This window comes from Kogia breviceps, chromosome 7 (genome assembly GCF_026419965.1).
Source record: "Kogia breviceps isolate mKogBre1 chromosome 7, mKogBre1 haplotype 1, whole genome shotgun sequence".
NCBI classification, from domain to species: domain Eukaryota; kingdom Metazoa; phylum Chordata; class Mammalia; order Artiodactyla; family Physeteridae; genus Kogia; species Kogia breviceps.
In genome coordinates, this window is record NC_081316.1 from 57,160,236 (window position 1) to 57,175,947 (window position 15,712).

General features: G+C 37.8%; 1 protein-coding gene across 41 annotated transcripts in view; it reads left to right on the plus strand.

Moving 5' to 3' along the window:
* The window catches only part of DLG2 (discs large MAGUK scaffold protein 2), a 2,077,851-nt gene that overhangs the window by 1,751,762 nt on the left and 310,377 nt on the right, over window positions 1-15,712 (plus strand). For all 41 annotated transcript variants that reach the window (XM_067038359.1, XM_067038349.1, XM_067038350.1 and 38 more), the window contains one exon: window positions 5,404-5,506. In XM_067038359.1, coding sequence (XP_066894460.1) covers window positions 5,404-5,506 — 103 coding nt within the window. The remainder of the gene's footprint in view (window positions 1-5,403; window positions 5,507-15,712) is intronic.

Here is a 15,712-nt window from a genome sequence, read left to right on the forward strand (position 1 = left end):
AATAAATATGTGAGGCTGTGTCATACTTGGTATTTTAAAATGTCATATTAATAATGTAAACTGTTTTTGAATGCCTCTGAAATGTTATTTGAGCAAAGATTACTGATAAAAACTCAAACCTCAGAGATAGAAATAAGAATCAAAGTGACCTTGAAAAGTTTGAAAGACTGGAGGAAAGCATGTTTGCTAAAACCTGGAGGAAAATCAACAGGGCCACGGGCAATGTAGTATTGTTCAGGATAACAGCAGCATCAAATGTGGAGACCCATGTAGAACTGGGTCCAAGATGAGCAAGATTTGATTAATACTGGCCCAGTGGAAAATAAACACACATAATAGGGCACATCTGCTACAGTGGAAAGAAACCTGGGCTGGGCAAAAGAAACTCTGGGCTGTGCTAACTCTGATATTACTTTGGGCAGGTCCATTGCCCTATGGAAACCATCTCTAATGTGTAAGCACTGGATGAACAGCTTTTCCAGTGCTGAAATAGTTCCTAAAAAAGAAAAAAGGAAAAAAAAAGGAAGTAAAGAAAACCATGAAGTAACCCATACATTATATTCGGTATTCATTAATTTCCATTAGATTTTATTTCATCACTTACAGTCACAGCTCTTTGAAGAAATACAGCATAATAGATATCATTTCCTGAATGCCTATTTGTGCCAGGCTCCGTGTTAAGGGCTTTACAGGTATTGTCTCATCTATTTCATGCAACAGCCCTGATAGGCAGGTAGATATTATACCCATTTTACAAGTAAGGAAGCTGAGGTTTGAAGAAGTTAAATGACTTTCCCAAGTTACTTAGGTATAACTGGTGGACTCAGGGTTCAAATCTAGTTCTCTCTGACTCCAAATCTTTTGTTCCTTCCCACTTTTTCATGGCCCCTTAGTGCACTAACTGAGAAAAATTTCAGAGGATGGTTAAAATACTGAAAGACGTAGAAGTCTGACGCTATAAAGGAAAGGTCCAAGAAAGGATGTGTTCACCTGGTTCTCACATCAAACACCAAAATATATTCCAGTACAACAAAGATTAAATGGCTAAAAATTAAATCAGGGTTGTACTAGAAGAAAGCATGGGTAATTTGTTTAGTATGTATCAGAGGAGGGAATATATAATACAAAACTCAAAAGCTAAAAAGGAAAAAAAAATGTGACTATATAAAACATTTTAAACTTCTGTATGGCAAGAAATAACATACAAGGGAAAAGTTTAAATACTTAAAATACAATAATAAAAAATACAAATACCAAACTAGTAAGAATATTTGCAATAGTTATCTGAGATTAAGAACTAATATTCTTAATATGCAGATAAATTTTTAAAAGAGCAAACTACCCAAACCAAAAAAAAAGGCAAAACAAGTGAACAGGCATTATATATAAAAACAAATTTAACTATACAACAAACATATAAAAAGCTGTTTAACCTCATAATTGAAGAAATGCAAAATTTAAAAATACAACTGTCTACCTATCAGAACGGCCAAGGTCAAATGTTAGGGTATGAGCAATTTTTACAAGAGTGTGAAGAAGTAGCCAATCATATTATTTGTGGGAGTATAAATTAATGCTACATTTTTGGAAGCAACTTGGCAATAGCTACCAAATTTTAACACTCATACCCTTTATCCAACAACTTACTGTTAGATGATATTTATTATAAAATTGTTTGTAATAGCAAAATACTAAAGCTAAGCACCCATCAACTGTGCCCTGGTAAAACAGCTTTACATTGACTAATAGAACCCTCCATGGCTATTAAAGAGAATAAGATAATGTATAAGAATATGTGAATGAAGAATGCTCTCAGGATTAAGAGAAAGAAACTACTATGTATAAAATAGATAAGCAGCAAAGATATATTGTACAGCACAGGCAAATATAGCCATAATTTTGTAATAACTTTAAATGGAGTATAATCTATGAAAATATTGAATCTCTGTGCAGTACACTGAAACTAATATAATATTGTAAATCAACTATACTTCAATAAAAAAAGAATGCTCTCTAAGATGTGTTAGTAAATGGAAGAAAATCAAAGTATAAAGCAATATTTAAAATATTATCTCTTTGTGTAAAATTTTTAAATTATTTATAATTTTATAAACCTGCTTATATTCATAACAGAAATAATTGGTAGTATATACAAAAAGCCATTAACACGGTTACCTTTGGAGAGAATAATTAGAGGTAGGGGAAGCCTTTTATTTTTATACCTTTTTGTATGGCTTTAATTTTCACATATGTGCATTATGTACATTCAGTTGTCCCTCAGTTGTCCCCAGGGACAACCCCCACACACACCCCACAGATATCAAAATCCACAGATACTCGTGTCCCTTATATAAAATGGTGTAGTATTTGCAAATAATCTATTCATATCCTTCCATATACTTTAAATCATCTCTAGATTACTTACAATACTTCATACAATGTAAATGCTATGTAAATAGTTGCCAGATATGTAGCAAATTCAAGTTGTGCTTTTTGGAAGTTCCTGGAAATTTTTTCAAATATTTTCAATCCAAGGTTGGCTGAATTTGCCAATGCAGAACCTGCAGATATAAAGGGCTGACTGTATATTAATTATATTTTTTATATCAATACATTATCTGGGCAATGAGATAATGGCCTATTTTTGTTCTCTTCATTATTAGTTTCTGTTTGTTCAGGAAATAAATATTTTTTAAATGTACAATAGCAAACTAAAAGAAACATAATGCATATACTTTTTAACTTAAGAAGTGTATTTCCAGGGAATTTATCCTTCAGAAACACCTTCATAAGAATTTTTTTTTTAATAAATTTATTTATTTTTGGCTGCATTGGGTCTTTGTTGCTGTGCACGGGCTTTCTCTAGTTGCGGTGAGCGGGGTTACTCTTTGTTGGGGTGCGCGGGCTTCTCATCGTGGTGGCTTCTCTTGTTGCGGAACACAGGTTCTAGGCGCGCGGGGTTCAGTAGTTGCAGCATGCAGCCTCAGTAGTTGTGGCACACGGGCTTAGTTGCTCCGTGGTATGTGGGATCTTCCTGGACCAGGGCTCGAACCCGTGTCCCCTGCATTGGCAGGTGGATTCTTAACCACTGCACCACCAGGGAAGTCCCCATGAGTACTTTTTTTTTTTTTTTTTTTTTTTTTTTTTTTTGCGGTACGCAGGCCTCTCCCGTTGTGGAGCACAGGCTCCGGACACGCAGGCTCAGCGGCCATGGCTCACGGGCCTAGCCGCTCCGCGGCATGTGGGATCTTCCCGGACCGGGGCACGAACCCGTGTCCCCTGCATCGGCAGGCGGACTCTCAACCACTGCACCACCAGGGAAACCCCCCATGAGTATTTTTAATAGTAAGAAGCTAGACACAGCCTCAACCTCATCAGAAGGGATCCTACAGAAAAAATACTGGTACATCCATACCATGGGATACTAGGCTCCTGTTAAACATTTGAATGATGTGAGCTGAATTGGATGATGACCACAATAGACTGTTAAATGAAAAGCTAAACAAAAACAAGTTATACAACTATATATATGATATGATCTTATCTGTTTAAATAAAAAGTCAATAATATATTAAAATATAAAATAGAAAGAAACAAATCGTGATAAAGCGACCTGTTTGCACCTGCATATAGCAGATTTCTAAAAAGCATACACTAGAAACTGCTAATGGTGGTTACTTCTGGGAGTGAAGATGGTGAGGGGACTTTTTACTTTTCTTTTTACACCTTTCTGAAACATAAGAATTCATTACCATGATCACATATTATTTTTTAATAAAAAGTTGTGTCTAATTGTTTGACACAAGAAGAGGTCATTCGGCCCATGACATTTGTGCATTCAGCTTCCTGTAGGCAGGAGCCTAGATCAAATTACTTTTCCTGTCTCTTCTGGCTCTCTGAGTCATACTTCTGACTCATCGACACCTAGACAGTCTCTGAAATGACTGTCATTTAATAAGGATTAAATCTGAGATTTTATAGTTCAAAGAAGTTTTAGACTCAAAGAGCCTAACAGTCCCTACTCCCTGAGGCAGGAGAGAATTGAGGCTCAGAGAGGTGATAGGACCATCACTCAGCTAGTAAGGAGTGGCCCAGCCAGACCCAGGTTCACTCAGTGGACTTCCCAGTGTTACCATGTAATCAAAGCTCTCAGTAAGCATAGAAAGCCAATCAATGCTTTCACCATAATAAAAAGCCATGAAATTAGTAAAAGTGAATAAGGAGACTTTAACAAAGTTATTATGAGAGGACCAGCTTGTGGGATTAAAGATTACAGATGTTCCAGGCCTGACAGGGAAAACTCAGTAGCAACCCCCATCCACCACTCAATATCATTGTCAAAGAAAACTGATGAGAAGTGAAATAAGATTCTATATTTTATGTGTAGATAAGCTGATCAGTTCTTTTATTCTTTTTCATGTTCCATAGCCATCTTGCCTGGAAGTAAAAGGAAACAGAATTCAGATATCAGCTGTGTAGTTTGGAAAACTGGACTCTGTGTGTTCAGTTGAAACTGAAAAGCTTCTTAGGGGTTTGTCTTGTTCACCTTTGTTCCCCATCTACCATCCATCTCCTGGGCACACACAGAGCCCTGTCATTGGAAAGCACTTAGTAATTACATTGTGTTGGTTTAGACTGAATTGATTTGAGAAAGATTTTAGCTTTTGTGTCTCATTAAATTTGACTTCAGAGTGATTTCTCCCTCTCGGCAGTTTTGTGCTTATTTTTTAGATGCTCTGTTTCTCTTTTGGCAAGGGCCCCAAAATGGGAGTTAGCAAGAGCAACATCAACTCCTGGCATTCTCTATTTCATTTTGTCACAATTCATTCCGGAATTGTACATAAGAAATGAGGCAGTCAAGTATATTTTGGTAACAAGGCTCAGGGCTGTCTAACCAAGCTCAGGATGACAGGACCAGGCATATGACCAAAGAGAGGGATTTGGCAGGCAGCCAGCCCCATTCCATACAGTCTCCCCAGAATCTCATAAGAATACATTATTCTGTCAGCACATACTTGTCTACATACATTACATGTGTCTTTCTTTATTATCCTGTTTTCCTTCCAATTTTGAAGGCTCCTATCTAACCCAGAAATCTAGGAAACTCATAGAAGCATATTAAATGCACACACTAAAATCTTACTGGACATGGGTAGACAAAACTTTCAACCCATTTAGACCATGGCACAAACGTCCGAGGTGAAATTTCATGTTTCTGCTAACTAAAGTTATCAAGAGCATGAAATCTGATAGGTTAACACTCAAATGCCTGGGTAGGACATGAAGGGTTTTGAGGCAGGTAACATAATCTTAGCCTCTCAGTTTGGGGAAACTTTTTCCCTCTGTCTATCAGAATAATATGCCTTATGAAATACCAAAATTCTCTGGCTTCCTCTCTTTCAGGTGAATGGCATTGACCTTCGTGGAGCATCCCATGAACAGGCTGCTGCAGCACTAAAGGGGGCTGGACAGACGGTGACGATTATAGCACAATACCAACCTGAAGGTCAGTGAGAACTCAAACTTACAATGTTCTGATGTGTTTCTGTGTGAATGGGTGCCTGCATTTCTGATCACCGGTATTAACCAGTCACCACCTACAAGATTTTTTAAAACAATCTATGGTGAAAAATTTGTGGTTTATGTCCAAAGAACATGAGACTTTGTTACCCTTAATTCCAAGGAAAACATCCAATAGTTAGAAAGGCCTGTTTGAAAATATGAATTTAAACCAATAGCAAGTAGCATCAGCTTTATTTCATTTATATTCTTATCTGATATACACCTTTGGTCAGCAATGGGTACTATAAAAGCAATTAAGATTTAGGAAGCAAGGGGGAGAGATCTCATCTACAGAAATAGACCATGATCAGTAGACCATAGTCTCTCCTTATGGCATTGGCTTACTCTTATTAACACTAACGTGGTTTTTGGATGTCCTTGATGTGGAATTTTTATTTATTTATTTTTTACTTTTGCGTCTTCTGCCATACTATCCCTTGTTTGGAATACATCACTGTAAACCCTGAGACTTGGTGAGAGGTCATAAGTTGAATTAGCCAATTGAGATTTGATGAGATATTCTAAATTAGATTAGCCAAACCAGCTTTTTTTTTTTTTTCCCCGGTACGCGGGCCTCTCACTGTTGTGGCCTCTCCCGTTGCGGAGCACAGGCTCCGGACGCGCAGGGTCAGCGGCCATGGCTCACGGGCCCAGCCGCTCCGCGGCATGTGGGATCTTCCCGGACCGGGGCACGAACCCGTGTCCCCTGCATCGGCAGGTAGACTCTCAACCACTGCGCCACCAGGGAAGCCCCAAACCTGCTTTTTGATTGGTTTTAACATCTGTTTCTGTGATCAGAATGAGGATCAGTGAGACGACTGGGATGTTACCTACTGTGGAATTGAGTTCTTAGCAAATTTATATATATAAATTGCTCTTTTGTTAAAGAAATGTAGTTATGTATATCACTGTGGACTAGACTTTACCAAAAAAAAAAAAGAGGAATATGGCTCTTTCTTCAAGAAATGTAGTTAATTGTTTTTGGTCTACATGGCTAGCAGAGAGGAGAATGTAACAGATGAATATGAAAGTACAAGGGACCTTCAAGGAAGAGCCTTTGTGCATCCACATGCATAAAGAGCTCCTTTGGCCTTTTCAAATGATTCTTTCCTAGCATCAGTTGGTCTATTGATGTTTGGAAGATTGAGGTTTGTGTCTTTGCTGTGACATCTTAGGTTTTACCATTAACGGTGGCCAACCACATGTTTTACCAGAGAATAAAGAAAACATTCTGCCATTATGTGTTTTGGTATGTCACTTTCACTTTGCCTGACTTTAGAATTAGAATTTGCAATTAAGTTATACCAAAAAAAAAGTATTAATTGCTTTCTTCTATTGACCTAGCCCAGATATGGCCAGAGAGCCATCTGGAAAGAGGGGATTTGTGTTTGTCAAAGATGGACGATGACAGCACCAAGGAAACATGTTCTTCCCAGACAGTTTTGACAAGTCTTTCTACTTCTTAAAAATTAGTAAATATGTCTTCTAATAGGAATAAACAGCTCCAAAGTACCCATTGAAAAACAGAAAATGAAAAATATCTGGGTTAACACAATTTGATGAACAAATTCTACTTCATATAGAGTAAGAACTTGTTCATGGGATTCTTCCATTTTATTGATAGCTGTTATCTTTGGGTCTCAAACTCTATGGCCTACACCATAATCTGATGCAAGGCATAAATATCGCTGACTGTTTTCCCATTTCTGAAAACTTTCATCTCAAACAATTCTGGAGACTGATAAGATGGTCAGAACCATAGTTACACCAATTAGAAGTTCTTGATAGTGAAGACAGTCATTCAAATAACTTTGAACAGAATGATTACAAGCTTTAAAAGTTACAATAAAGGACAAGTATGCCCTAGTTCTATCAGCATAAATCTTCATCTTAAGCTTCCTTATAGCTTTGTTTCCTTTAAGCAATATACTCACTTTGGATACTATGCTGTACTTTATCAAGATGCCTGTTCAAAGCATGTCTTATAAATCAAATAAATTGATTTTTAAAGTGCTTCTAAAGATACCTGCAAATAACAACAACAAGCTTAGTATTTCAAAATGCCAAAGTACAAATCAGACTCACGGAATGACTTCCCTATTTTAATAGCCTAACTGCATTCTAATTTGTCATGGCTTTAAATCAGTTGGAAATGTGGTAATACAACATCAAGCAATCATTCTTCTCCCTTTGCAAAGGGAGAAGAACTTAACTATCCTTAATTTAACTTAATTTAGCTTAATATAGCTTAATTTAACTATTGTTTGAAATGGAAAACTGATTAGATTGTTGTTTAGGTCATTTAGGGGCATGTAAATTATATGACATATTTTAAAAATAATGATCAATTTGCCTTTAAAATAACAAGTGAAAAGAAGAGTATACCATGAGTTTCCATTAGGAAATTCTCACCAAGTCCCCTTAATTTGCACCAGTATTGTGAGGTATCCATGCTAAGACAAGTTTTATTGACATCTCTTGTGACATGGTCAAGAACCAGGCTTTCTGCAAAAATGTTTTTCACTTACATTCAAATACTTTTATCAGGAATATTCTAGATGCCTTGCTCAATATTACTAGATATTCAGAAAATTCCACTTTTACCCCTATCCCAGGTCTTTGTCTTTAAGGAATTTTTTATCTCCTTCAGGAAAAGAGACTTAGATACATTTAATAGAGATCAGTTCCTGATGACATATAACCAAAATTATATGATAATGGCACCATCTCTAAGAATTATGGAACGTCAGAGAAGGAATAAACCTGCAGGAGCTAGAACAGTACAAGAGTACTTCATGGAAATGGGAAAATGCAACTAGACTATGAAAAATGGGTGAGAATTCTATTCCAGAGAGCAGGGAGAAAGAATATCGTGATAGGCTATGTAAGATCGTGAGTTCCAAGCATGCAGACACCAAAATCTATGTTTTGTTCACTGATAAATTTATCTTCAGTGTTGTACATATAACTGGTATTTCTTAAAAAGTTGTTGAACTAATGAAGAAAAGTTTACCATTCTTCAGTACTTGATATTCCACTTGACAGTAATTGAAGGTTGAAGGGATTCATTTTTACACTTGCACTTTTTCATTTTTGCTTCAAAGCAGAAAATAAGTGGTAAATAAGTGTATACTGCAAAATACAAAACCATTTCCAACTGTGTTTTTCATAGTACTTAGCACATTTTTTGAAATAATGATAAGTAATTTATAATTATCATAATATAACAGTAAGTGTCTTCCTTGGCAAGTTTCACTGCACAGGGTAAGGCCAAAGTTGTTATACTCACTTCTGCCTAAAATGAACTTGGCCCCAGTTGTCTGAATTACTCTATCCATCATCAGTCGTATTCAATGCCTAGTTCTAGGTGGCAGAATTGAAGCTAAATTTAAAGAGTCACATACAAACAAATGTTTCTTTCTCGTGGTGTGATTGTGATTCATTTTTACCATCTTTTTTCATCCAATGTGTGTCACATACTTACTTTGAAGTTAACATGTATTACATTAATAATAGAAAGAAAATAATAAAGCTATTTTCTCTCTTTTTTAAAAAAAAAATGGATCATGTACCTGATACTTCAGAATAAATTCTACTTAAGCAATATGAGAAATTAATTCTTGTAAAAATTTCAATTACCTATATTCAATTAGTGAAATGACTCCAACATTACTTGGAAAAAAGGAAATATAATGCTCACCCACCTCCGCTACACACACACACACACACACACACACACACATATATATACCCATTTCCTTACCCCTCCCAGTCATCTTCCTCATTGCTTTCAGAATTACCATTCTAGAAGATATCACCCCAAGATGCCTGTACACAAACTCCTTGCTTTTCACAGTATGGTCCCAGCCAACCTCCATGCCCCCTGCTGCTACCACCACCCACCAGCATCATCCTTTTTCACTGTGGCTCTGCTTCACAGGACTGCTCCCTGCCCCTGCCCTTCGTCCTGAACTGCCATATTTCTGGGACTTTGCTTATGTGGGTTCCTCTGCCTGGAATTCCCTTTCCTCCCTTTCCACCAGTAGTATTCCTGATCATCTTGAAGGCCCTCAGATGCCAATTCCACTACAAAGTCATCTTTAATCTGCTGAATCAATGTTGATTGATTCTTTCTCTGAGCTCCCTAGACCTATATTCAGACACCTGGTGTGTCCCTTGTCATGATTTGCACATTCCTCCACTTAAGTAAGCTTCTAGAGGGCAAGGACCCTTCTACCACTCATTTTATCTCCCATGTTAATGTGCTCAATATGAATTTGACTTTGCTTTATTAAAGAGTTATCAAATGTGTCTCCCCTTGTTTTAGAAGTGCAATATAATATCTTTAGCGTGTTGGCAAATATTAATAGTAGATGTTTAAGAAATATTTGCTGAGTGAACATTAAATGAGTGCCCTGGGGTTTTGATATTAGATGCAGAAATGGTAAATGAATCCCTATATTGGACATTTGGTGTTGATGCTCTTCTTATGTGGTGTCTTTTCTGCTGTTGTTACAAAACCTTTAGCAACCCTAATGGGTAAACTCCCTTTCTCCTGCATTGCAGAAAATCTACAGCTCTTGCTCTGTAATATAGAACAAAGAAAAGACTATTAAAGGTCTCACATTTCATTTTTTAAAGCTCTGTAACTCAACTTTAACATCATTGATGAATAAAAAAGGCATTGATTACAACCTAATTATACATTTGTCAAAAAGAGTCTAACACAGCATTCCCCTGGGTCAGATTGGGGCAAATCTTTACAGCATTTGCTGCCTTCTCACTAAAACAATAGCACCTATATTTAGTGTGAGGTTACTGCCTGAGGTTGAAATAACAAACCATCAGATATTCACTAGGAGAATCAAATGAACAATATAAGTTGTTGGATAGAGCACAAAATGGAGACAATTAATTGCCAAGATGTCCCTATGAAAGCCACCAATATCCCCTGGCCTTTAACCTGGCTACTCAGGGCACTGCTGGGGACATTGCAAGGGCTTCAGAAGGGCCTGCAAGTAGGAAGGAAAAAGTTGATGTTGGTCCCCATCAGCAAGCAGGGACTTGAGTAGACAGTGGAGGGGCCTGATTTCCTCCACCTTTTATTCTTTAAAAGAATACTTGAGTTCCTAAAGGAAAATCCCAAAGGACAGAGTTGATTATTGTCTGGAGACTCATAAGTGTGGTCTGGTTTATGGAATGGAATTGTGGCAGAGTGGCCATGTTCATTCAATTAATAGATTATTTGCTGAACATTTACTATGCCTCAGTCAACATTCTAGGAAAATGATAAAACAGCAAACCAAAGAGCCCCTCTCAAATAAATATAAAAGTTGTCAAATGGTGATAAGTGGTATAAATAAATAATAAGAAGAATAAAGGTGATAGTGACAGAGAAATATATGGTGGGTAGGGAAGGTGTTGCTAATAAGGTGGTATTTCAGCAGAGACCTAAAAGAAGTGATGGAATGAGCCATGTAGGAAACTGGGGGAAGAGATGACTTATTCTAGAGTCTTGGTCTGCCAAGTGTGGTCGGTGAACCAGCAGCATAGATAGCAACTGAGAGCTTCTTAGAAAGGCACAATCTTGAACCCCAACCCAGGCTAACTAAATCAGAATCTGCATTTTATCAAGATCCACAGGTTATTTGTATATACATTAAAGTTTGAGAAGCACTGCTGTAGAATATTTAGGGACCCTGCAAAAATTGCCATTTGACACTATTGGGTGGGACTCCCTCTACCTGGAGTATTGGGCAAAATCACATGAGGCTATATCACAAGGTTTGATTTCTGACATGTGTCACTGAATGGTTGGTCATAGCTCAGTGGTTTTACTAGGAACAGATCAAGCTGCAGGGGGTCTAAGAAGTTCACATGTCATTCACCTCTACTTTGCCTATCCCTCCCCTCTAAATACAGATTATCAAGCTAATTCATAAATCTTGCTAGAACTCCTCAGCTAGTGACACAGTGAACCTATTCAGGCTTCATTCTCTTTCATTATGGCCTCTCCTGCAAGTGAGTTAAAGAAGCAATGAGTTGGGATGAAGTAAGATTGAACCCCATCCTAATGGATGGCTCTGTGAATCAAAAAAAAGTCGTTCAGCCATCACTATAAATTTTCTTTGAGTAACTTACTATATTTTAAAGCAGAAATTAATTTAAATAATCTTTTTTACTTCTTTTAAATTGTGTAACTAATTCAGGGGGGAAAGAGTATATATTCTTTTTAGCGTGAAGTGAAACTCTGATCTTCAGAGTAACCACTCTGAATTACGTTATCGAGCTTAAACCAGAGCTGGAGACCAAGGTGCATTTCTCTATAGAGTAAAAGATACAATGAAAACTTGAAATTAATATGCAACTTAACCTTGGAAGAATATTGACACCTTCTGAAAGTTCTCAGAAAGGAGAGTATTTACAACATCCAAGAAGCCTACTTGCAAAACAAGCTATATTTCTTTATTTAAATCAATGTCTACATAGATTTATGCATACGAATGAGCAGCTGTGGCATGTTGAAATATTTTCTCAGTACAAATAACTGCATCTTAAATGCCCAGGCAAGATTCATAAGGTCCAGCTGTGGGGTTTGATCGGAAATTGCATCAGCATCATCAGGAAACATTTAAGATGAGCAGTGGAGTGGAAAGTACTCTCCAGGACTCTGGACTTCGACGAGACCCGTATTTTAATGCCAACTATAACTCTAGCTGTGTGACCTTGTGGTAGTTATTCATCTTTATGAGTCTCAGTTTTCTTACCTACAAAAAGAAAATGTTAGAATGGGTAAGGTATTATCAGGATAACCCTTCAGTTACTAAATTCTAAATAAAAAACATGACCCCTGACCTCAGGTGGTATAGAAGCATAAATTCCATTGCTTGAAAGTTTTGTCACTAACATACATCCTTTTTCTTTGCATTTTTTTGCATGATTTAAGAAGTGAATGAACAATCTAGTTAACTTGATGCATTCTGTGTGGTTTAACCAGAATCACTGAGAAATACAAATTAAGAGTTGGAGGAATCCTTTTAATACCATCTTGTCCAGCTTCTTCATTTCACAGGTGGGGGAGCTGAAGCTCAGTCAGCCTCTAGATAGGAAAGCAGTTCAATATCTTAAAAGTTGTCATGGGGGCTTCCCTGGTGGCGCAGTGGTTGAGAGTCCACCTGCCAATGCAGGGGACACGGGTTCGTGCCCCGGTCTGGGAGGATCCCACATGCCGTGGAGCGGCTGGGCCCATGAGCCATGGCCGCTGAGCCTGCGCGTCCGGAGCCTGTGCTCCACAACAGGAGAGGCCACAATAGTGAGAGGCCTGCGTACCGCAAAAAAAAAGTGTCATAGCTACTTAAGTTGAGCAGCTAGTAAGTTTCTTAATCCTTTTAATTCACTATAATAGCTCATGAGGGCAGATGGCTTAAATAGCCCAAGGAATCATCCAATAATATTGTTGTGATCAAAAGGACATTAAGGAGTTAAAAAAAAATTCTCATGGCATCTCAGGGCTTTCTCATGTACAAAATTTCACTTTCCTTTCTAGCTTACTGTTGTTAATTACTGTTGTTCATGTATCAGAGTTAAATGGTACATATGAGAGCTTTAAAAGTATAAACAATTATTGTTAATTAAAAAACCCCACCAATCTGGATATATTGATAGTTCAATAAATAGTTCAAATATATTATGATTTTCCTCTTCCTCATCCTAAATTCTTCCTGTAGCACCCTTTATTCATCCATCCATCCACTCATCCATCCATCATCAATCAGTTCATCCTCAGTGATAGTCTGTATTGCCACATATCAGATTTCTCCAAATATGTTTCATTAAATCTGTTTTAATTAATCTGGTTAGCATATTCTAATTTTTACCAAAATATTAGGAAGGAAACAAAACTTCATGTGACTCTAGAATTTGTACTGCTTAGCCATGTCTTTCTCTACAACTCTCTCACATATATACACCTCCACCAGCAGATACTGCCGCCTCCTGCAACTAGAAATCTCCCAGGATGTCTCCTCAATGCTTCCTTTTCCTAGCCTTCTCCTAGTTGCTTTTGTTTTCTCCTCAGCCTCCATCTAACACATAGCACTATAAAATATGACCAAAAGGATGATTCCTGCAAAGAGAGTCTACAGATTCATTGGGAGGTTCCTTCCAGATACTTTAATGATGAATGATGCTGCATCCCTCTCTCCATGCCCACACCCCATTTTGGACCTAGAAAAATGTAAATGACTACAAAGGAAGGTACCATTTCCTGACTCGTAGAAAACTCTCTTGACCTCATTATCTATCCTGGGAATACAACATCCCAAGCTCATATCAAAGGGATTAAAAATATTTACAAAGGTAATTATAAGTCATGCCTCCTCCCACTGTATCATCCCTCTCGCCATCTCCATAGCAACTCTCATTCTGTAATTAAATATATTGATCTTTATGAATATCATCTATATATTAAGTTTATATTATTTGGGGGATCTCTTGGTATCTGGTAACATAAAGCATTCACTCCTTAGTACTGAAAGAGGCTAAGTAAATCCTCGTGCTAGAGATATTTTGACAACCAAGAACATTTCTTGGATCCTTACTTGTCTTTAGCAACATCCAGATCAGATACATGGAAATGAGTCTTCATTCTATTCTTGAGTATACAAGGATCGCAAAGTGAACACAAATCCTTGTTAGATAACCCTCCCATTTGTTACGAAATTTCAGGTTGTTAGATAACTGTCTCTACAGAGACAAAAAGAAGAATATAAACCAAGACAGATTTAAAATACCTACTAACTTAACACGATATTCTGGGTTCCCATCTAGTTTACCCCCGCATCTGTTTGCTTATCCTTCTATTTAAGCCAATCCTCAAATGTAAAAATACATCTTTCTTCTCCTTTCCCTGACTCTGCAGCCAAAACTTTATTGACCATGTTTTAAGCCACATCACTTTTCTGAACATTGATTCCCTTGTTTGTTAATTAAGATGGTTAGAGAGATTTATTTATTTATTTATTTTTGGCTGCGTTGGGTCTTCGTTGCTGCATGCGGGCTTTCTCTAGTTGCGGCGAGCGGGGGCTACTCTTTGTTGCGGTGCGCGGGCTTCTCAGTGCGGTGGCTTCTCTTGTTGCAAAGCACAGGCTCTAGGCGCGCAGGCTTCAGTAGTTGTGGCATGCAGGCTCAGTAGTTGTGGCGCATGGGCTCAGTTGCTACACGGGTTCAGTTGCTCTGCGGCATGTGGAATCTTCCCCGACCAGGGATCAAACCCGTGTCCCCTGCACTGGCAGGTGAATTCTTAACCACTGAGCCACCAGGGAAGTCCCTAGAGAGATTATTTTTAAGGCTCTTTCCAGCTGACATTCTGTGAAATTTAGTTTACTGTGTCTTCTAATTAAAGCTTGTCATCAAACAATGATAAATCACAAGCAGGTAATTTCTAAATGTTCCCTTTTTATTCCACACATTTTAATTTAATTTTATTTTATTTTATTTTTTTATTTTTTGGTGGTATGCGGGCCTTCTCACTGTTGTGGCCTCTCCCGTTGTGGAGCACAGGCTCCGGACGCACAGGCTCAGCGGCCATGGCTCACGGGCCCAGCCGCTCCGCAGCATGTGGGATCCTCCCGGACCGGGGCACGAACCCGCGTCCCCTGCATCGGCAGGCGGACTCGCAACCACTGCGCCACCAGGGAAGCCCCCACACATTTTAAAACATGGAAATTCTGCTTTCACCCACTTGTGGGAAGGGGAAAGCTCTATATCTGTGGGAATTTTCTCTTTCTGTGTTTAATAGGATTTGAACCCTCCAATAATCGTTTTAAATGTAATTCAAGTGGAAGCACTTATTGCTTGTGGGGGCTTTCAAGATTAACAACTTACTGTACATGGTCTCTTTGATTTATAGACCCACTGTAACCTAAATCTTATCCATTTAATAAATTAAATTGTTATTACCAAGCTTACAACTAGATTTATTGAGGCCGAAAGAAAGCAATATGAAAAAATCAATTTCAGGAAATCAAATGCACAGAAAACTGAAATAGGACAATATCTTAAATTCTCAGAATCACAAGTAGTAGCAACTTCAGGATGGAAAAACCAAGCCTAGGAAATATAAAGTATGCATCTTTAATGTGCTTTATAA